Genomic DNA, 22,929 nt, shown 5'->3' on the forward strand with positions numbered 1-22,929 from the left:
AGAAACTTTCTGGGACCAGCTGATTTTTTGGTGTCATTAACTAAGCCATTGAATGGCATAGAAATATTTAAAATACTGGATAAAACCTTGGATTAGAGTATTTTAAGATGTTGGCATGCTTTACTAGTAAGTCTTGAAATAATTTCATTTCCCTGATTCAGGAACTTCTTTTACTGACCAATTGTATTAGCCAAAATATTTTCAAAAATACTTGATTCACATTTCTGCCTTTGAAACATGACTAAGAATGTCTTTGTTTAGCAGCCTACCTCTGAGTTTATATATATTTCTCTCCTTCCACTTACTATTTTTCAGAGAATTACAGAAGATTATGGGTGAGACTTATACAGGAATTAGCTGCTTAATACCCCTTTGATTTCTCACTGAAAAAAATGGGATTTACTTATCAAAATACCTCTACAAATCTCAATCTATGACAATTAAAAAAAATCTTTAATAGACTATGTGAAAAATACTTGTTCTCAATTATTTTTCTCATGTATAATGTTTTCCTTGTCTTCCTGAAATAGGTAGAAACAGATGACCAAATAGCCCTCCTTAGTAAGCCCAGGAATAAAGGAGGAAACAGTGATCTGGCATCAGCTGGATTTAACATTATTAATTCAATCATAGGATCAGGCATTATAGGTAAATCTCTTTTCTTTACTGTCCTGTATTCAGCCTTGTTTATTCATGCATGACTATCCAGTTTGGACAATAACACTGATTCCTTACTTTCTGCTGTTGTTTTTAAAGATTTTTCTCTGTATTTATTTGCTTACTTTGCAAAAATGTTGAGGTGTCAATTGAGACCACACCTTAGTGATAAATACCCCAGAGTCTCTTGGCCATAATGGTCAGACAGGTTGGGCAGGTGCTGCCTGATTTTCATACTTAAGCAACACTTTGTCCACTGAAAATTATATTTTGGAGATAATTCAGCATGCTGGTCCAGTTTGGGAGATTACTAGCATTCTTTAAAATCTGAGTTTTTCTTTATTTTGATTCTCACAAATAAATATTTGGAAAGAGTCTTCTAGAATCACTCCTTTTCTGCTTTGCAGGATTGCCATATTCGATGAAGGAAGCTGGTTTTCCTCTAGGAATACTGCTTTTGTTTGTGGTTGCCTTAATCACAGGTACTCTAAAGGCAGTTTCTGTTGTAAAGATAAAATTAGTCATGCAATATTTTAGCTTATCTTGAGCTTAATGATACCTTAAACAAGTATATCTATGACAGTAAAAATGACTAATTTTTTCCTTACCTCGCTAATCTCTTCCGCAAATTAGTAAAAGTAGAGAATTACACTGTGCAACATATGAAGTTGCTTTTTGACTGCATTTATTTTCATGAAGCCTTAGTTTCCTAGTCCGGGTTACATTTGAAAGAGTGTTCTTATTTTTGCCCTCATAATCACCTGTTTGAGTCCACTGTTAAGACTGGACTAATTAAGAGACTGAATCCTGAGAGGGTTTTATATGACTTTTTAAAATAGACCACAAAAAATGAAAACCTTTGATTGTACTATGATTTTAAGTGTTTTTTTCCAGTATGAGCCTATAGCTCCTGGATTTAGTGGATTGAGAGATTTTGTGAGATTTCTCATTCCTGCTCTTCCTAGTGGCACTGCTTTTCTTCTTAGAACCGTTTTTTTGTTAGAGGAGTGAAAGAAGGTGAAAAGTAATCAACCACAAGTTGGCTCATGTCGTCTTTAACAATGATTTTATGTTTTAACAGATTATTCCATTATATTACTGATCAAAGGAGGAAATCTGTCCAGTACCAAAACCTATCAAGAGCTGGTCAAAAAAACCTATGGTCTTGTAGGTTATCTAATCCTTTCAGTTCTCCAGTTTTTATATCCATTTATTGGTAAGATCACATAAAATATAAATGTTTAAGTTTTATAAGTAACAAGCTTTTTCACATTACTGCATCATTTCACTGATTGAATATTAAGAACTATATAAAGAATGTACTGCATATACTTCTTTGCTATTTAAAAAAAATTAAATTTATTTTGTGGGTTCTGAAGAATGAGGAGTAATTCAATGAATTGAAGGATCAGAATAATAGAATTGAACTGAAATGTAATAGCAGAGAAATTCAGGATTGCATATATGAAAATTAATGACCAAGGTAGCTAGAAAAATAGCAAAGGAGATTCTGTTCTAGATTGAGCAGCAGAGCACAAAGTTGATGTGTCTGAAAGAAAAGGAAAATATGAATTTAGGAGTACACTGAATTAGTATATTTTCAGAGATGCGATGTTACTGTAATTGGAGAAGCCACTGTTTAGGTCTTGCTCTTCAAAAGCGTTAGTTCATCTTCATACCCAGTGAAGGACTGGGAAATTAGGCACTCGAGACCCCTTGGAAGAAGAAATAGTAAATGAAGCAAAAGGTATAATCTGGGCAGGAATTTATTAGACCAGAAATTTGAAATAAAGTTCTGTTCTGAATCTGTCTCCTGCTGTAGCAACATAATTAAATAAAATCTTAAATAGTCTTGATATTTTCACACATGGGGCTGCAAGATGAGATGACTTGAGATATCAAGAGTCTGGACTTGTGATCATGAAGTCACAGATCAAAATTCCTGTTTGTGTCTGACTACAGATCCCTGAGATTTTTAAGGGTGGCAAGTTGCTGTTAGTGCAGGCAACAGTCTAAGACATTTAATTGTACTCCTTTGAAAACCAAGTACTCCCTTAATAATACAGAAAAAGAATTGTAAAGGTCTTAGTCCTCACCATAGAGCAATGGTTATGCTCTTGTATGTGTTTGCATTATTTTAGGTAAGTAGAGTTTATGACTTACAATTTTACAACACTGAATATTTATGTATGGTTAAGGTCAATACCTAAATATGTGCTGTCTAAATGCTAAAGATTTTGATAAATATAATTTGTGTATTCATACACGTGCACAAAACAACGAGCTTTTAGTGTAGAGTTAGATAAGAATGAAATAGGAGTGTTAAGGCCTCAGAACTTATTAATGAGAGGGAGAAATCGAAGTCCATATCTCATCTCCTAATTGATTTTCTCCTTCTTTCTTCTGCTTTAAAGAGTTTGCTAGCTTTTTGCATGAGCTAGAAAGTCTGTTGCGTTTAATTGCAGAACTGATTATTAGCCTTACACAGGAAATTTACTAAATAGAAACAAGCATTTGAAAGTAAACTGACAAAGAACTGCTATCTAAAACAAACAGTTTTTGAAAGCCTTTTTTATCCTCTTCTGAAGTAAGTTTATATGGCCACTCAGCACAATGGTCTTGCTTATCAGGCTGCATTAATTCTTAGGTGGTACCTGTTTAAGAAAAAGCAAAAAAGGAAGTGTTAAAGAATTATTTTTTTTAAACCTGAAACTTTCAAATTGTTGCTGCTAGCCAGAGTTTATCTTAGAGGGATAGTGGCATGTAATCCTGAAGTCTACAAAATGTGTGTATTCCGTGTTAGTCAAATATTGTGCATATGACTTGTACTAACAAAAAACTTATTTTCTTTAAGCTATGATCAGTTACAACATAATAACAGGAGACACTTTAACTAAAGTTTTTCAGAGAATTCCTGGAGGTAAGATGCATTTAAAAATTTTAAGAGTGGGGGATTATGGATTGGATAGAAGCGTAGCATAAGTACTTTGCAATTACCTGTAATATAGTTTCTAAAGTACTCTTAAGTTTAGTTCAAATTAAGGACTTGAAGCATATGTCTATGAGTGGGGTTTTTTGAGTTTGTTTTTTTTTCTTTAATAAGCCTTTCCCAAATAAAAACTATGAATCCTAGTCCTTGGCTATCAGTGGACTCAGTGTCAGTGAAGAGACCAGATGCTTCAGTGAAATACTAAGCAAATAGAAGTGAGTCTTCCACAGTTGGGTATTTACAAGATTATTGGGTTTTGTATTTTTTAAAATAATAATAATGATAATGATAATGATGATAATAATAATAATAATAATAATAATAATAATAATAATAATAATAATAATAGTAGTAGTAGTGAAACTGTACTTCATCTAGTGAATAATTCTGGATAGGTTGCAAATAATATAATGAATGTAATGCTTTTTAAATCATGCCCCCTTGTTTCTCTTCCTGTGCTCTAAGTTTTCACAGCAGCATCAGTGGAGCAATTCATGTATGTGTTTGATATCTACTTTAGCACAAAAGCAGCTAAATTAAAACATTCTTCACTGGGAGATTAAACTGAGAAAACATGCCTGTAATGAAGTGGAAATATGAATTTGTATGAACTGTTTCATTTCCAGAGGAGAGCTGTAATTTTCAGCATGTGAAACCTGAAAGGTGGATGCAGTTTTGTCACACTGTGTTGTTCTGTGAATAGCTGATCAAATTGATAGTGACAGTGAATATCTAATACTTTATATATAATATTACTTCTGTAAAAGGGGGAATCCCCAGCATGGCAAATCTGATTACCTATGCGGTGGAATACCCGCCTGGAAAGAGGTGGGAAAGCTTTGTAATCTCCCAAAGAGGGAACAGAACACTGAGTTTTCCATATCAATTGCCAGTCACTTTCCAGCCATAATTTTTCATCAAGTATTCATTCAAGCCAATGATTTATGGTGGCCTCACTGTAACTTGGAGATGTTTTATTTTTGGTTGTCATTGGCTTGAAAAAGCCCACCAGTTGTGCAAACAAGTCCCACTGATTGCATAGAATATTATAAGAGCATTGTTGCGCTCACATGGTAATCTACTTGGCAAGTGGAAGCCAGCTGATAGTAGGAAAGGAGGTGACCAAAAGAAACGTCAAAATTAACTTATTTTAGGCCATTTCTTAGAGAACAGTGCTATCCTGAACAGCACAGTAATTGATGTCAACCCAGAGTATCAAAAAATTCTCAAGACTAAATGGCAGAAAGAAGAATTTTTTACTTTCAGTCTCCCAGCATTGACTCAGACATAATGAAAGACATTAATACCAATCTATATGTAGGAATCCAGACTTTGCAATTTTGGTTTAATATATCCCATATGTTATGCATTTGGTTTGAATTTGCAGAATTCTTGTGTGTCATGCTGTGCATGGCTTTCTCAGTGTTAGTTAATGCCTAGTTTTCAGTGTTACTTAGCCTGAGTAAAGGGAATAAAAGCTTGATCACCAACAGTTTGTTACTTCTAACCTTTCAAATGTAGCTAATATATTCCTCAAATTAGTCTCTTAAAGAAATAAATTATTTTCTTTTTTGCTTTAGTTGGGGTGGATAACGTGCTTACCGACCGTCACTTCATAATTCTTCTTACCACCATCATCTTTACCTTACCTATATCTTTATATCGAGACATAGCAAAATTGGGAAAGGTAAATCATAACAGCAGTTGATTTTTGGTTTATTGTTCTGTATGCTATTGAAAATAAATGCCAGTCATAACTGTGTAAATAATTAACAAATGCATTATGCTGCTCAAAGGACCACCTTTCAGCAGCTTGCTGACTGAAGTCATGTTTTTACCTTTACAGGTATCTCTTCTTTCTCTGGTTCTAACCATTGTCATCCTGGTTGTTGTGATGGTGAGAGCAGTAACCTTCAGTCCACAAGTGTGAGTATTCTTACACTTGCCACAAAGTGAATTTTGTTCCTATAGAATCTGTTATTTCCCTGTTGCATTTACCTGCGTAGTTGTTGAACATGCCTGCTTTTGAAAAATCTCTATCAACAGTAATATAATGAACAGCTAAATATACTTCATCTTTTGTAATCTTTTCTTCTATTGGGTATATGCAAATTTAAAGAAAATCTCAAAACCCCTAGAGATAAAAGGGGAATTATGGATGCCTAATAGCAGGTGGGTCCTGAATTTCCTGAATTGGCATGTGAGATTGTTGGTCGTTTGAGTTTTTTTTTTTTATTTTTTCGTTATTATCAGACTGCCTATATTTACAATCATTAAAATAGCTACTATCTTAGGAATATTTCTTTTTCTGATAAGATAAATATAATAATTTCATAATAAAATACAAATACTGTGAATTTTTTTAAAACACAATAATAAAATCTTTATTTTGTCATTTGAGAAAACTGTATGATACCAAAAACTCTTACTCATGCATACTCTGAAAATAATATTTAACATTGGACATTGGAGTGTTCTAGACAATTTAGTTCACATAAGTATGTGTTGTGACAGTATTTTTATTATTATATTGCAAAAAAGTGCTACTAATCCATTATTTTTCCTTAAAGGCTTAGAAGGGCTGTCTTTCTTCTCATCCTTTAAATGTATAGATTTATTAATAAAGATGAAAAATTCTACTTCTGAAGGTGCTTTTTTATTTATTGGAACAGATTTATATGCTATTTCTTATGTTTCCCTCAGTAGATTCTTCCGCCAGGATTGTTTCAGCATGTTAGGCACAATTGTTCAGTTGTATTACTGCTGTGATACATGGGTTAATTGCAGGGTATTCAGGTTTAACGGTAGGAAGATGCCTAGAATAGCAATTTCTTAAGTTGTACCAGATGATGTTGTCTATCATCCACAAAATCTCTCTCTCAGAACAGTGTGGAACTTCCCTCCCCACCATATTTCTGGAGCAGCATGTTTTTCACACTGTGTGTCAAAGGGGTTTTTAAAAGGTTAATCTCAAAACTCCCTGTTAAAAAAGGAAGAAGCTATATATAATAGTTACTGATAACCTTGTTACTATGGTAACATTTCTTCTCCACAGTTGTGATGCACTGAAAAATATGGAATGTATGGTTTTATTTTTTCTTACAATACATGCTGTTTGGTTTTGAGTGATTCTTGAAGTTTTACTTCTTAATTCTTTAGAGACTTCCATTTCTGCCTTTACACTTTTTGTTTTCAAAAATGCATCTACCAAGTTGATAAACAGTTGGCAATTTTTTTCCTCACCAACATTCTGTTAATGTCTATTTTTACTATCTTTGCTATTTTTATTTTACAGTTAGACATAGTTTTAACAATTAAAGTATATGTCTATCTTCTATTTTGTTGTATTGTGGTATGGATTTATTTTTGCAATGAAAAGAAAGAATACTGCTATATTTTAATATGGGTCTCATCAAGTGAAACAAGTGAATTAACACTTTTACTTTGAATCCTTATTAAAATACAATGGAAGTCAGAGTTCACAATGAGATTTTTAAAAATCATTATTGCAAGAGCACAATCCTTGTATCTGTCACATAGGAAAAAAAATTGTACAATCCTGGATAAAGGCTCACTGGGGACAAGAATATTTAATCCCTAGAATTGTTATATGGCAGAACTGATTATGTGCCTGCCATTGACGACAGGTGATTGCCAAGAACAAACTAGACAATTCCATGGTTTCCCATTCCAGTCCTTAACTGGCATATTCTTATGAATTCTTCCTGTGTATGACTCCATATTGGTTGCTTCTTGGCCTAACCACAGTGGATATGAACAGCAAACTATTTATGCTTTTTCAAGTGCTTGAAAAACACCTCTAAAAAAGCTGTAATTTGACCCCCTTCGGGATCCTTTCTATAGACTAAATAGGCACAGTTCCTTTAGGGTTTCTCTTTTTGTAATTTCCTGTGCTTCTGATCATGCTCAATGGCTGCCTCAAGTTTTCTGCAAGTTAAAGTAGAATCACAGTGCCCCACCTGCCAGGGATATTCCCTCTGAGGAGCAGAGAAGATGATGTATCTTAAATGCAGAGTGTTGTAAGGTCCTGTTCAAGTGTGTCCCTTGGGGATTGCCATGCCTCTGTTTATGTAACCTAGTTTGATGTTAGCCTCTTTGGAAGATAGCATGATATCATGAATGTGCCTTGAGTTTGCAGTCTAGTGGAACTACCGAGCACGAGATACTGTGCAGAACTGTTTGCCAGTGATTTTTCCTTTTCTCATGAAGTTTGGGAATTTTTTTGTTTGTTTGTTCTCTCTGCCTTGTTCTTGTGAAGTCTTTTTATCCTCTGCATAACTGTAGAATTTGTCATTTCAGAATTGAATGCTGCTTTATCAGATGATTTCTCCACTTACCAGCTTCTTTATGATTTTTCATTTTTCATCCTGTTCTCTAGCATGATTGTGTTAATTGCACATTTCATGCTTTTCATTAAGAACACTTTTTGCTTTTTGTTCCATCATTCAAGTTGTTGCCGAATATGTTCAAAAGTACTGGACTCAGATCAGGTTCCACTGGAATCCCATTTGGATATCTTCCTGCTTTAATAATTACTTTCTGAGCAGTAATCAGTTTTCATATACTTTTAGATTTTTCAAGGTGAATACTTCTTCCCTTTGAGAGGTACAAGATCATTATGTGGAAATGATAAAACATTTTTTGCTTAGCTGCAATCCATGCTCTAGTTGAAAATTTAATCTTACTTGGACAACAAAGCAATTAAGGATATTTTCTGCAGTAACCTGAAACTTTCTGCAATGTTTTAGACCATCAGAGAAACAAAGAGATTATTACTATTTTAAACAAGAATTACAAGGTTTTGAATGTTGCTTGTTTTTTTATTTGTTTTTGTCATTATTTGTTTTGAGTGTGAGGCTGGTTGTCCAAGGACATTTTAGGAATGTTACTGTCACATTCTCATGAAGAAAAACAAAATGTTATTTCAGATGCGGGATTACTTGGTTTAATTTATTTCCTCTTATGACAAATATAAAACTGAGGTACTTCTTTTTTTTCAGTTTTGCTTTTGATAACCACCGTCCATATGATTATTGTTAACTGAATGACACAATAAGCCTGCAGATAGAATACAGTGTTCTGGATTATTAAGAGTTCATTGTCAGTATTTTAAGATGTTGGATGAAATTACATTTTGACCTGATCTCTATAGCCATTTGCTTACCCATGGCTGGGTATTTATGTGCTGTGATCAGAAAAAATAGGTAGGAGTTAACTGAAACTGTCAAGTGCAGCATGTTAATACTGCATGAAATAACTTCATGCTTCTAGCCTGAAACTAACATTCCTTGCTGTAAAAAGAAATATTTTATGTAGCTTATAAAGAGGGATCATTTTAATTTAATTTGGTGTTCTGTAGCAAGAATGTTATGATGTCAGTGTCTCCATAATACATAAATGTCTATGAAAAACTTCAAGAGCATCTGCTACACATAAAAAGGATGTGAGAATTACTCAACTGGCAGCTGATTCTAGGGGTAAACACCAAGGGCTCAGGAAAAAAACTTGAAAGTAAAAAGCCGATTCTTTCCTTTAGATAAAAAAATCCACTAGTAAGCAACGGTAATCTTTAATGTGTGATAAAATTAAAAAAAAAACAGCTAAGCTACTTTTATATTTACAGAACTGTTAAGTAATTCATTAAGGAAGAAAGAAGAGTAGACATAGCTGTATCTAAGTTTAGCTGACATAATGGCTTTGCCTTGTCTGTGTTCTTTCACAAGATGACTTTGATTAATATGAAATCCAAGGCTAATGTGAGCTGTACTCATTTTCTTTCCATTATATTGAGTAAAGTTATATTCAGCATCTATGAACTTTTCAGTATCTTGAAACTTCTAAAGTTCAAAAATACCTAGAAAGCTATTTTACCTTAGAATAGAATTAAATTGAAATGTTACAATTAATTTCCTAAATGTTTAAATCATTGAATTAAACCTGAATTAATCTATGAGATAATTCTGGGTTATATTGTTAACTGTTGGTTTGTACCTAAACTTGGCAGTTTGACACTGATCTTCAGTCCAAAACAATGGAAGTCTTTTGCTCATTCCAACTTGTAGCTCCCCTGTTACATGACTGTTCCTATCTAGGAATCACCTTATTTTTTTCAGGTCAGTGTTGCATACCACAAGCTGGTTGAGATTGGGGTATTTCTTTCTCTTGCCTTCATCAAAGATGTTTTGCTTCTCATGCACTCTTATACTGCAGCATTTCTATATAAGAGACAGAAAATACTTTTGTGTAGCATTGCTCTTAAAATGGGGACAGTTATGCTGCAGGTGTTTTACAAGAAGTAAAAGAAAGGCCATCTTAGACTGCCAAATAAATTTGCCCAACTTTTACTCATGATCTGGATGCTTACCCTGTTAGGATGTCTTATCCTTTGCCTGGTTCATTTGTTCTTCTCAATTTTCCTGTTCTTATGTAGATAAACATGAATATTTTCAAAACTTTTCAGAACTCAGTAATATGTTAATTATGGTATATTTTCACTTACATATATTGAAGACTCAGTACAGTCTTATTTTCTTACCTTCTAGGTCTTCTTCATTGCTAGGCCTCACTACCTTCAGTCTGCCTTGCTTTTGTCCTAGTTTCAGCTAAGATTTTTTCCCTGCATGGGAACTCCCTTAGGCTGTCTTTTTTCTCAATCTTTTACTATTTTTATTCCAAGAACTACATGTAAATTATATCTCAGGTTTTACTTTGTGTTTCAGCTTCTGCTATATATGATAGACAGTACAGCTGTCAGCAAGTGCATTTAGTTCAAAAATGTGTTTCTTCTCTTACCTTTCATTGTTGCATCTAACTAATACTACTTCAGTGTGAAAAAAACTTCCTGTTCATGCAGGCATAGCCTATGCTTTTGTACACTGAGTGAGAAGCAGAGAGCTAGCTGATTTTTTCACTCACAGATTTTCACAGCTAATACTATTCTTGTATAAGTAGCAGTTAAAATCTTTCCCTAATAACTCCTAACAAGAATGTAGGTCAGAACAAAAGTCCTCTCTAAAAAAAATCATCTTGAACAGTAGCAGCAGGGTTGAAAAACCACAAGAAGTTATCCTGTATTCTTGTGTTATTATTTCAGTGTTTGCATGCATCTGCCTACAGAGATGCATATATTAAATCAATTTGTGTGTGTTTACTTTGACAGATGATGTTTCCATTAGCTGCCCTTTGGCTTGTGAGTGATTTTCTGTGATTGTTCACTATGTGGCTCTTCTGTAACTAACACCTACTGTTTTCTGGCACAGTTTTCTCCTTCTGAGAAGTTTTTCTATGAAGTTGTATTTTATATAGACACTTTCATGTCACCTGCACCCTTTCCCAGGAACTTTCATATGTCTGTTTGTTCTGCAGATTGAACTTGGGAGTAATTTCTTGTTGATGTGATCACAGGTCTAGAACTGTTGGCTCTCAGTTCCAAACACTCAGAAATGAAATTTCTGGCTGTGTGTTTTCATTGCATGAGGTCCCTCTATTCCCACAATATGAAAATGTTTTTCAAAGCACATGCAGCAAGATATAAATTACTGAAGAAAACACCACATCTGTACCAGAATACATCGTAGGACATGACAAGCTGCTGGTAGGGTTCAAATCAGGGATCTGAAATTCTTCCTCTGTTCTGTGACTAGAATGGAAGGAATTTATCTTCTTAGGCTCTTAAATAAGCAGGATTTTGTTCTTTTGGGTTTTCCCTCTAATAATACTCCTAATCTGATTTGTCGTTCATCGGTGAAGCAAAACAATATCTTAGTCTTTTGCATATTGCTAGTGCATAAGCTAGCGCTGTGCAAGGGGAAAATCAGCTCCTGTGATTTGTTTTTACTTAATTGGCCACTTTATTAAAAATTTTTCAAGTGAAATTCATATGCTTTCTGAATTCCCTTTTTAAATCTGTATTTGTAGGAGCTCATAATATAGCTATAACATTGCATGTACCGTTTTTACAGAAATTAAATGTTTCAGGCAAAACCATTCTTTATTTCTTTGCATTTAAAATATTTTTGTTTCTAAGATATTAGATAATCTAACTTTATTATTAATAGGAAAGAGCCGAAGAAAACTTCTGCTGTCAAATGAAAATATAAGACAAATTTTCATTTTGTATGTTTATTATCAAAGCTGACCTCTAGTGGTTACAGAATGGAACAAATGCAGTGTTAGCTTCCTTTATATTTTTTTATTTTGAAATATTATTGCAATTTTTCCAATCAGATATGAATGTTTTCCTTAAAAACCTTGCATTCAGAATGATTAATATTAATTTTCCAGACACATCTCTAGGTGTAGTGATTTGAAATCAGTGGTGCTGTAATTTTAAGGGAGCTTTTATAAGGAACAAGAGCAGCTATAGAGGGTCAGAACTCCTATTTCTCAAGACAAATACCAGATAGCTCTATTTCATCCATATACTTTACATCTGCTTGCTGAGTCTGAGAGTTTTTTAGGAGGGCCATATTCAGCTGCCAAAGGCTCGAAGCAGTATGTTACAGCAGTTCAAGACAATATACTGTACTTGAGGACAAAAAAGGGAGCTTGATTTTATGTTCAGGTTCTGTTAATTTCAAAGTTAAGCTTCGCAACCACAGCTTAAGAGCTGAAAAGCTCCTCTAAGTCTGAACTGAATGTGCATTAGGTACTTTAAATCTGGGTTTTATTAATATGAAAAAGGAAGGACTGACTGTTTGAACTCAAGAAATAGTAAGATATGAGTTCTGAAAGAGGAAACTACAACCTTTTTTAACTTTTTTTTTACTATTACTTCTATTTTAATGTGTTTATTTTTAGGGGCTGGAGGTGTAATTTAAACATTTGAAAGCAATGAAACCTGGTATGGCATATGCCACTGCAGCTCTCAAAACCAGCGAGAGGGAGAGATCACCAAAGAGAGGGAGAGATAAAGCTGCCATTGTTACCTTCACAGAAGTGGCCTGAGTGCCATACTGCTTCCTAGGGCAGTAGGAAAAGAGCATCTTAAGGTCTCAGGTGGCAGCAGCTTTCCCTCTAAATAAAAACAGAGCAATCAAGGTTAGCAGTAGCCAACTTTTTAAGAGCAAGATTCTCTGGATTATTTTTCATTGTCTGTGCTTTAATATTACAAATTCAATAATTAACTAGCTTGTGAATTTCATTTGATCTTTTTAGCAAATTGTATGTCTGGAAAATGATGTTTTGTGTCTTTCCCTGATTTTTCATTTTGGCTCTTTATTCCAAGGTGAAGTTCATGTAGTAAATGGTTTTTAACAAAGTTTGCTGATGGTCCTTCTCTAAGCATTGCAATTACCACAGGTCCAAATCTGTGAGCGTATCTTAGAGGAGGAGGTGTGGGGAGTATTACATTCTTGCCTTACTCTAAAAGTCTCCATGTACTCTCTTACAATTTCTTTTATGTTTTGGGAAGTAGTGGAATCTCTTTAGTATGAGGAACAGTTGGCAGAGGTATAAAGAAGGCAAACTCCCTCACTTGATTGGTAGCCTAGTAAAATGGTATCTCTAGACTGCATTGATTGCATGTTTAAATTCAAAGGTAGAAATTGCCTCTAAGTAGTCAGAGGACATTTTCAGTTGAGATAACCTTAGTCAGAATCATTTACAGCTTTTACCTTCCATCTTGCTGTTTCTTGGCATATGCTGACTTGAAGAGTTTATTTACAAAACTGAAACAGGCTGACATTTTTGACGGTAAACACTGGTTACAGAAATACCTGAATCAAAACAAGGGAGATGAGAAAGGTATCTCCCTGGTTTCAGCCTGTTAATAAACACTGGGCCTATGTCAGAGAGCAATAACTGATATTTGAAAAGAGGGTAACCTATTTAAATGTCTGTTTTAGACCCAAATCAGAAAATGCATGGATATTTGCAAAACCAAATGCAGTACAAGCCGTTGGGGTGATGTCATTTGGTAAGTGTTTTTTGCCATTTGGGTTTTTTTTCAATAATCAATTGTAAGAAACTATATTATTTTGAAACTAGAACTATTTAATATTTTGAAACTAGAACTATTTAATATTTTGAAACTAGAATTTTTTTAATATTCATGTTAAACTGGTGTTGAAAAAAAAAAGAAATTGTGTGAATGATTCATATGAATGTCATTGTTATTGTGTAAGACGTTAACCTCCTCCAGTGTCCATTTGGCCCTGGAGGCTTGCCACTGTAGCAGAGACAGTGTGCATGTAGGGGCAGCTCACCTGTGCAGGTCATCCTAAAGCCCTGCATCAGTGGGTTTGTCTGACTGATAAACTGAGGGGGCTGGGATCATTCTGTATTCCCTTGGGTAACCTCTAACAGAAAAGTCCTCATTCTGAAATCTGTTCCTGCCTGCAGGAGCTGCTATATTATTTCTTGTTAGCATTGTGATAATCTGAGGCCTCCCAATGATTGCTGCTGCCTAAAATGGATGCCATATGAAGTCTGAAAGTAGCAAATGGCTCTGTAGATTTAAAAAAAAAAAAAAACAACAACTTCTCAAATCTGCTGCTGGGTTCTTAAGTAAAGGGAGGAGGAAATAGCTGTGGAATGGAGATGTGCAGGGTGGGAAATGGCATAGCATTTAAGGATAATGTAATCAGAATCATCTGAGGATGAATATAAACCTTCATCAAATCAACTAAGCAAGCAAAGGTTCAAGCCATTTATCTTTGCCACTCATTGCAAGATTAATGTTTGTATTTAATAATGAGTGGATTCAAACTGTGCAGTGTCTCTATGCATTTATGCATGAATTCATACATTTGCTTTAACTGTCATGTGTGTTTCAGCATTCATCTGCCACCATAACAGCTTTTTAATATATGGGTCTCTGGAAGAACCCACATTAAAGAATTGGTCTCAAGTCACACATATGTCTGTGGCCCTTGCTCTTGTCATCAGTGTAGCATTTGCTGCCAGTGGATATATGACTTTTACAGGATACACAGAAGGTAAACTGCTTGATCCCTCAGTTTTGGTGCTTGCTATAATCCTTACGTTTCTGCCTTCCTGTCTGATTTTTTTCCGTAAACATCTTGGTGACTGTAAAAATGCAAATATCATAGTACATTTGGGCAGAAATAGGACACTCCTCATAGTTACCCAACAACCAAAATGTGATCCAGAAATGTCAGCTACATGCTAATAGCTGTCAGATTCTTAAGCATAAGCCTCACCAGTGGAAGTCCCATTTGTATACTTCCATCACTGAAACACTTCGAGGACTACACAGCTATGATTTATCCACATGGTCCAACAGCAGAGAGCAGTAAGAACAAAAATTTCCTACAGGGTATCTGGTATATATCTGTGTATATTTTCTTACATTTTTTCTTGTCTGTACTAATACAGCATCCTAGAGTTAGAGATATTTCCTATCTTTGCAACAGCTGTTCTGGTGTTGCTAATCCTACTGTTCCATATGAATACACATAAATATATATAACCAATGTTGCATCATGCTATTTAACATCATTTTGTTGAAGTGAAAAAGGTATGTTCATAAGAACAAGGTATAAATTGGTTTCAGTGCATTACTTTCTTCAGAGAAAATACACATTTCATTATCAAGCATATTTTCTCTTGCTTAATAGTGACATTCCGGATTGTAGGAGGAGGCTTCCAGGCTTTTTCCTTTTCTGATGAGCAGCAGCATTTAGTTGAGAACAAAGAAATTGTAGGATGGGGGCTCCTGGTTTATGTGTCCTTTTTTCCTGCCTCCAGTGCTTACTCCCGCAGAGTAAGTCACTGTCCCAGATGTACTGTAGGTAGACCGAATGCAGGCTGGCTGAGAACTTTCAAGTACAGAAAGCTCTGCCAGCAGCTCCTCCTCAGCTTATGACTCTTGTGTTAGCATGTTCCATCTCACCTTTGTCTTCCCTGCCAAAATCTTTTGGCTGTTTAAAGTACACCTTATTGCTTCTTCAGTGCCATTGTGATTCCTAAAGAGGTAAATCATGAGACACTGTTGTAACCACATAAAAGCGAACTGATAGATCATCTGGTCACTGTCTTGTACTGTCTCTTGTGCTTCAGAGATCATTATTACAGATTCATGGTAAAAAACAAGCAAGTTGATTTGAATTTTATAGTGATGCTTTCGTTTTTAGATATAAGATGATTTGCTAGGTAATCATTGCTAGGTAATATACATCCATATGTATATAATGGGCCTTTGAGGTCAGGATACTTAACCTTCTTTTCTACAGCTTATTAGCTGTGATTAGATACTGTCAGGGAAATGCAGTTCTCCACAGGTAATTCACCTTTTTAATGTAATTGTTGGTCTAGGAGTTTTTAGGGAAAATTTTATTTTCTACACATGAGCTTTCTTTCTGAATCTGTCACATATTTATTTAATCAAACACTGGCATCTCATACAAAATCTATATTAGAGAAGATAACAGATGACAAACTCTGATATGTGTATTTTAAAAGATTTTTTGAAGATAAATGCTGCTTGAGGTAAAAACACTGCTTAACCAGCAGGATAAGCTGAAGGTTGTTCCTGGACATAACCTGTGACTGTAACTAGTTTTTAGTTACATGTCAGAAGAGGGAATCAGAAAATCTCAATTACTCCAGTAACCTGACTTCAAGTTGCAAATACAGGTAAATTATGTGAGGTTCAAGCTAATTGGTGTTTTGTTATGCCTCAGGAGATATATTTGAAAACTACTGTAGAGATGACAACCTTGCTACCTTTGGAAGGTTTTGTTATGGAGTTACTGTAATTCTGACCTTCCCCCTTGAATGTTTTGTGACCAGAGAGGTAAGAATTTATTACATTTTCCCTTTAACACTGTTGTTATATATTAGTAATATTGTCACATTCTTAATACATATTGCAGGTGAACTTTATGGTTGATCTGTGATAAATACCAGCATATTTTATCCTGCAACGTGCAGTCAGTATGGTGGACTGGTTGTACTGTTTAAACACTGGCCATATAATGTTGTTTTATATTTATTATAATATTAGTCAACATTATATTAAATAATTACTTAATAATATCAGGACTGCTTAAAATTTCAAGTTTGACATAAATGACACTGTTGTTATTGTGTTGAGAATAGCCAAAAATACAGACTTTTCAATCTTAATAGTTTTTCTTTTTAGAAGTATATCCATCTAGGATATTCATCCATTTAATGAATAATTGTAAGTGGATTTATTCTGTAATGGGCAAATGGGAAAAGAGTAAATTTTGAAATCCTGCAGGTATAACTAAGTCAATTTGGCAAGTGTTCTGAAATACTAGTAATGATTGTTATGAGTAATTTTTGGAAGCAAATGAAGATATTTTCTTGAGGCAAGGTAAGTAAAATTCAGCCAGTGCATTCTCACCCATTCCTTTAGTTTTCTAAGGTTAGAAGGTTTGGAGTAAGTTGTTTGATAACATAGGGAGAAAAATAAAGGTTTAAAATTGTGTTTCTGTTTCAGGTGATTGCCAATGTGTTTTTCCATGGGAACCTCTCAACAGTTTTCCATGTTGTTGTGACAGTAGTTATCATTGCTGTGGCGACTGGTGTATCATTAATGTATGATTGCCTTGGAATAGTTTTAGAGCTGAATGTAAGTGAACCTGTCTACTCTTCTATTTAATACATCACTTATTAATAAATAAGAACTTTTTAAAATCCACAGGTCTACTGAAAATCTTACATAATTTGTCATAGTCAGTAGTAATGTTAGAAGAAGGAATTACTGCTTCAAACACAGATAACTAAGGGTGAAAGGAAGTTCAAGAAGTAAAATTCATATGGTTGGGGGAGGGTTTTAGAACAGTTTTGTAGATAAGGCAAGTGGCTATGACCTACAAAATTTGTTAAGCTGCAGCAGAAATCACTGAAATACTCATCCAAAGTGTCTAGTGGTACTGAATTTAGCATTTCTTTCTTCAGTCCCTGCTTCTGATTAAGTTGGCAAATTACTTAGCACTGGGGCAGATTCTAGGGACTGCCTTGTGCCACAGGGGCAAAAACCAGAGGGAGGTAGAAAGAAAAAACCAGTAGGAGCTGATTCCACAGATATTACAGTAGTGACCACAGAGATGGTCACTAGAAATATACAATCAAAAGCAAGCAAAAAAAGCAAGCATTCCATCAATGCAGTGTTTTTTTTTTTTCTTAAGCAGTTAGTCAGTAGTCAAGCTGATGGCTTTATTCAGTCGCAAAGAGAAGATAGTCAGGCATCTGCATGGGTAGGTCCTATCTTGTGAGGGTTTTTTGCTTTTCCTTTTTAAGAGAGAATTTGACAATACAGCTGTAGGTATTTATTGGATGTAATAATTATGCTCAGAAAGATTGTTCAGTCTTGATACCTAGCAGTAGGGAAAACTGAATAGACAGAGTATTTACATGTGAGAGAAAGGGGATCTATCTTTTCAGCTGGCTTTCTGTCCTGCAGAAGAGCTGTCTTACGGCTGTTCACCACAGATGGCATTTGATACTATTTCTCTGACCCTGGTTACTCGTTCCCTGCTTTCTGGTTTTAGAACAAAACAGAAGCTATTGTGTTTGCCTGGTGGTAATTCCCCAGGGAAACTATTGGGTCATATGGGAGTTAAAGGATTTTCTTTGTTATTCTTTTACTGGGATGCTGGGTTGTGTTACTTCAGACACCTAAAGCTTAATTTTCATGGAGGAGAAACTTTGTGCTTGTTCCTATTTCTGATGTCTGTACTGATGACTGTTAACAAGTTCTACCATACAAATATTGGAAATTTTGTACAAATGATGATGTAAAGTTATTACTTTGGCTGGATTACCATCTGGCCATAATTAAATTGAAACATAGTGTTTGTTAAGTATGTAACTAAATAAACATTCAAAATTTCTGCATAAAATTGCTCCCTTTTGGCATGTAACAAATATGCTAATCTGCAGTGGCTTTACTATAAAAAGAATTTTTGAAAGTGCTTTTTGTTTGTCCCTTCTAAGAGAGCATTTAAAGAGGAGCTGAATTTTTAGTGAGAAGAAGGGTTCTACTCTGCCAAAAGGAGCTTTACTTTCATAGGGAAGTCAACCTAAATCAGGTTATAAATGTCAAAACTGCTCAGAATTCTTTGAAATGCTACATGATGCTTCCACTTTTCAAAAAATTTTATTCCTTTTAAGGGCAGTTATATCACAACTCCTCCATGGAATTATCTTAAATATTTTAATTCAGTTCAAGTATTGAAGAATTATGTTTAGACTTTATCTCTTAAGCTGAGAAACTTTGGGAAATAAGATTAAATGCTTCTTGCAATGTTAAAATATTCTTCTCTATCAGCAAAGCAAAAGCATTTAAATAAATCTTAATTATTAGAAATAGTTTAACAGATATTTTTGCATATTTTTGGGACCTTTTTTTTGGAAAAAAAAGGTTTTACATGCAGCAACACAGGAAAAGGACTTTATCCACTATTTTTACTGTTGTATCAGTCTAATCACAACTGTTAAAAAATTTAGGTTTTTGTTCTTCACATCTAAATAAACATGCTTATGAGTTTTTTCTATTGCTCTTTCCCCCACACAGGGAGTTTTGAGTGCTACCCCGCTTGTTTTTATCATCCCATCAGCGTGTTACCTAAGGCTGTCCAAGGAGCGCTGGAACCATCCAGATAACCTCATATCCTGCCTGATTCTTGTTCTTGGTGTGCTAGTGATGGCAGTTGGGTTTGTCATGACTGTCTTGCATCCCCAGGAATGTAGCCATGGAAAAGAAATGTTCTACTGCTCCCCTAGTAATGCTTCTTTACACAACAGCACACTTCCACCATAGGTATTTACTTACATACTTGATTTTATGCTGCCATCCTTTTTCAGGTGAGACTTCAGTTTTAACTGTTGAAACACAAAATCTCAGAGGTGCCTTTCAGTAGACATTACTTGAATAACTTGCAAGCCTACCAAAAAGTTTGCATTTTTTAACCTTAGTCTGCAGTGCTGTTTAAAAGCGATAAATTAAATGTTTTGGAATGTAAACCTTTCCCATGTTTCCTTGATTTAAATTAGTTTTTATTAATTTTATAATATTTCAAGTGTATTTATTAGCACACTATAGTATGGGGGTTTTTTGAAGTCCTGAGAAAAAGTATTTTTGGATCTCTGTGTACTACAATTCTGCTCTTAAATGAATAGACCCTTATTAATTCTGTCTTTGATTTTGCAGTGACTGTCCTTTAGAGCTGAAAGGACAGTCTTCCCTTTTACTGGATCTTGAGTCAAAAGAAATTATTTGTTCTGACTAAACTGTAATGGATACAATTTAATTGTAACTGTTACAATATGTGGTCTCGTAATTAAAAAACTGCACAAATAAATCCACAAGAGTGGATTTCAAAAGATTGAACTAGGCAGTCTTTGTAAAAATTTCAAGATTGACGAAGAAGGAAATTACATTGCAGCTCAATTCTTACATTTATAATATTATTCATTATTTCTGAAGCTGAATTGAAAGTAATATTCTAAACCTGATTATCATTCTAGTCCTCTGTTGTTTTTCAGTATATGACTAACGATTTTGACATGATTTGTCAAATTTTGGTGATTTGTTACGTTTTCCAAAATTCATCTAACATAAAGGATTCATGTATATATACGTATGTGTATAAATATACATATATACATAAGTATATATAAAAATAGACTCATATGCCTATAGAGTAGGACTAATTTGAGGTTGAGTAATATGAGTATCCTCAGTCATATCAGTGCTGTCATTTTGAAAATGTTTTGTTACCAAATCAAAATGTGTACTTGAGTTAATTTTTGCATTATTGTGATCCTAGTGGTTCCTCATGCCAGCTAGATGTGTAATGCTACTTCATTTTTATGCTGCTTAAGGGGGATTGGTTTTGTCTTCATCTTGCATGACAAAGATATGTCATTCAAGACTTCCAGCTAAACAAATGTGCAAGCAAGGGTCACTAATACATATGATAATACTTGTGAGAATAACACACTTTTTAAAAGTAGTGCTTCCAAAATAAATGCTTTATATATACCAGGGTTTTTTGTTGTTTTGTTGGGATTTTTTTTTAAGTTGTAAAGCAATTAGAGAAAAACGTGAGTATTACTTTTCTCTACAAAGTGTCAACTTTGAGGGTGATAATTTATTTGTTCTCCAGGTACTTGATACTGTTCACCAAGAATATTTCTCACCAGTTTAGATTCAGTAATAGCTGATTTTTTCTTAGCTGTGGGTGAATCGTTACTGAATAGATTCACTTTTTTCTATGCCAAATGGAATCAAGCCCAAATAATATTTCTTTGTGACCCCTAAGATCTTTTTGATAATCATAATTCTTTCATGAGCCTTGTTGTTCTTTTTTTTTTCTGATTTTTTTTTTCTTTTAAAATAGGTTACCTTGTTTCAGGTATTAATTATAAACTATCTTTGCTACAGAGTATCATTGGAATAATTTCCATGTCATTCTACTGAGGCTGTGTTATTATTAAATCATGTTTGCCTATCCTTTATGAAGGATGAGTCTTTATATGCTTTTCTGCTTTATAAATTAAAATGTAAAGAATTCTTTTTCACTGTTTGTTTTAATTTTTGAAGTGTAAAGTCTGAAGTAGCAATGGTCAGTTAAATGTTTTCATTGTTGCTAAAGCTTCTCTTGCTCTTAGAAGTTTCTTTTGCCAAAACTAATTGAATTCATGTAATTATGTGCTCAGCAGTTTTCATTTGTGAATTTCCCAGGTGATGATGGGGTTCTCCCAGCCATAAATATATTGAAAATGGGAGGTTGTGTGTCAGAGATGCCAGAATTTAAAATTAACTGCTATTTGCCTAAATATATAAAATTATGAAACCCATGATCCCTTCCTTTCCAATATTACATAGTGAAACTTACCTTTATTGAAATGACAAACAGTAGCAATGTGGTAAATTCTTTTTTAGGACCTAGGAGATCCAAATACAGAAAGATAATACATCATAACAAAAATTGTGATAACCATTGTATTTTGCAAACACTTAAGAGTCCCCAAAATAAAATCGTAAAATCTATTGGGAACCTCTCACTGGCCTCAGCATGTGCAGGATCTCAGTACAGTCTTAGTGCTTCAAGCAGAGGTGTGCTAGGAGTAGCATTATCCCCAACCCCAAATGCCCCGTGGTGACAGAACTTCAGAATGCATGGAGGGAGAAGAATGTTCCACAAGTACTTACTGGCAGGATTTTCACATCAAAAGCTGGTAGTGTGACTCACTATTTCTCCAAGCTCCTCTCTCCAGCTGAGAAGGCATTTCAGGACACCAGATGTACAATTACCATTCTCACAGGAGCTAAGCAGACAGTTTATGACTTTCTAGAGCAAAGTGCTTCTTACCAATCACAGAATTTCTAGATAATTTTCCTTCCTCCTCAAGTTTCTCTCTGGGGGGGGGGGGGGAAGCAAAATGGCTCAAGTTTGCTAAATGGTCATATTTCTGTATATTTTTCACACACAAAATCTTTATATCTCATATAACATACATTCATATTTTCTGCATCTGATAGGGGAAGGATATTTATTTACTATATACACTGTTTACTATATACACTGTTTAGTATTTGTGACTCAGTGGAGGACAAAACTTTAAAAGTAGTGTGAGGATTTATTTGGAACATGGGGTAAAAGGGCAAAAGTAATAAAAGCAGCAGAGTGAACAAATGTATTGGGAGTGCAAAACATGAGATTGAACAATTCAAACATAATTCACAGAAAAGTTCTAGTTTTAGTAGTTCCGTTGTATGAAGATCTAATTTTTAAGTTCTTGAGTTTTGGATTTATTTTTTTTTTTAAGAATTGATGTAAATTCTAAAACATTTAAAATTTTAATTCAGGCTAGTGAAGGAAATAAGTACCAGCTTTCCAGTTTCTGTCATTCAGTGCTCTTGGAGAAGTTGAAATTCAGGTACATGCTTAATACATGACTCAAAACTCTTCATGGATAGAAAGTAAACTATATGGTTATTCCTCTTTCTGCTTATCTTTCTGTTCTCTCCTAACTAAATGTTGATTCTAGGTGCTTCATAAGCAATACCATATGGAAAAGTTGCCATATGGAATTCCAAAATAGCATTCAAGAAAAATTCAGAAAGGTCTGAATTTTCACATGTGATTTCCTAAAAGAGACAGTATCCACTAAACACTGGAAATTCCCAGTAAGATTCATGGACTTACTGTCTTAATACAAATACAGAAGTAATGAACCTAAGACAAAGTTAGAAACAAGCGAAAATTACTATAAGACACTGTAGGAATAAATGACAGATGTCATTCTATAAAACCTGCATT

At 34.4% G+C, this 22,929-nt stretch overlaps 1 protein-coding gene across 2 annotated transcripts; it reads left to right on the top strand.

Moving 5' to 3' along the window:
• Positions 1-1,064: 1,064 nt before the first annotated feature.
• Positions 1,065-19,598, top strand: SLC38A11 (solute carrier family 38 member 11). Of its 2 annotated transcripts, XM_059476161.1 has the most exons (10): positions 1,065-1,139; positions 1,739-1,873; positions 3,512-3,577; positions 5,227-5,333; positions 5,493-5,572; positions 13,513-13,583; positions 14,443-14,604; positions 16,312-16,424; positions 17,097-17,228; positions 19,176-19,598. In XM_059476161.1, exons 1-10 carry the CDS (start codon positions 1,079-1,081, stop codon positions 19,419-19,421), a joined length of 1,173 nt encoding a protein of 390 aa, XP_059332144.1. In that variant the 5' UTR covers positions 1,065-1,078; the 3' UTR covers positions 19,422-19,598. The 2 variants fall into 2 exon arrangements, with proteins under 2 accessions (XP_059332144.1, XP_059332143.1); XM_059476160.1 differs by lacking the exon at positions 3,512-3,577 and having other exon boundaries at positions 1,079-1,139.
• The last annotated feature ends 3,331 nt before the right edge of the window (positions 19,599-22,929 follow it).

This window comes from Ammospiza nelsoni, chromosome 7, assembly GCF_027579445.1.
Source record: "Ammospiza nelsoni isolate bAmmNel1 chromosome 7, bAmmNel1.pri, whole genome shotgun sequence".
NCBI lineage: Eukaryota > Metazoa > Chordata > Aves > Passeriformes > Passerellidae > Ammospiza > Ammospiza nelsoni.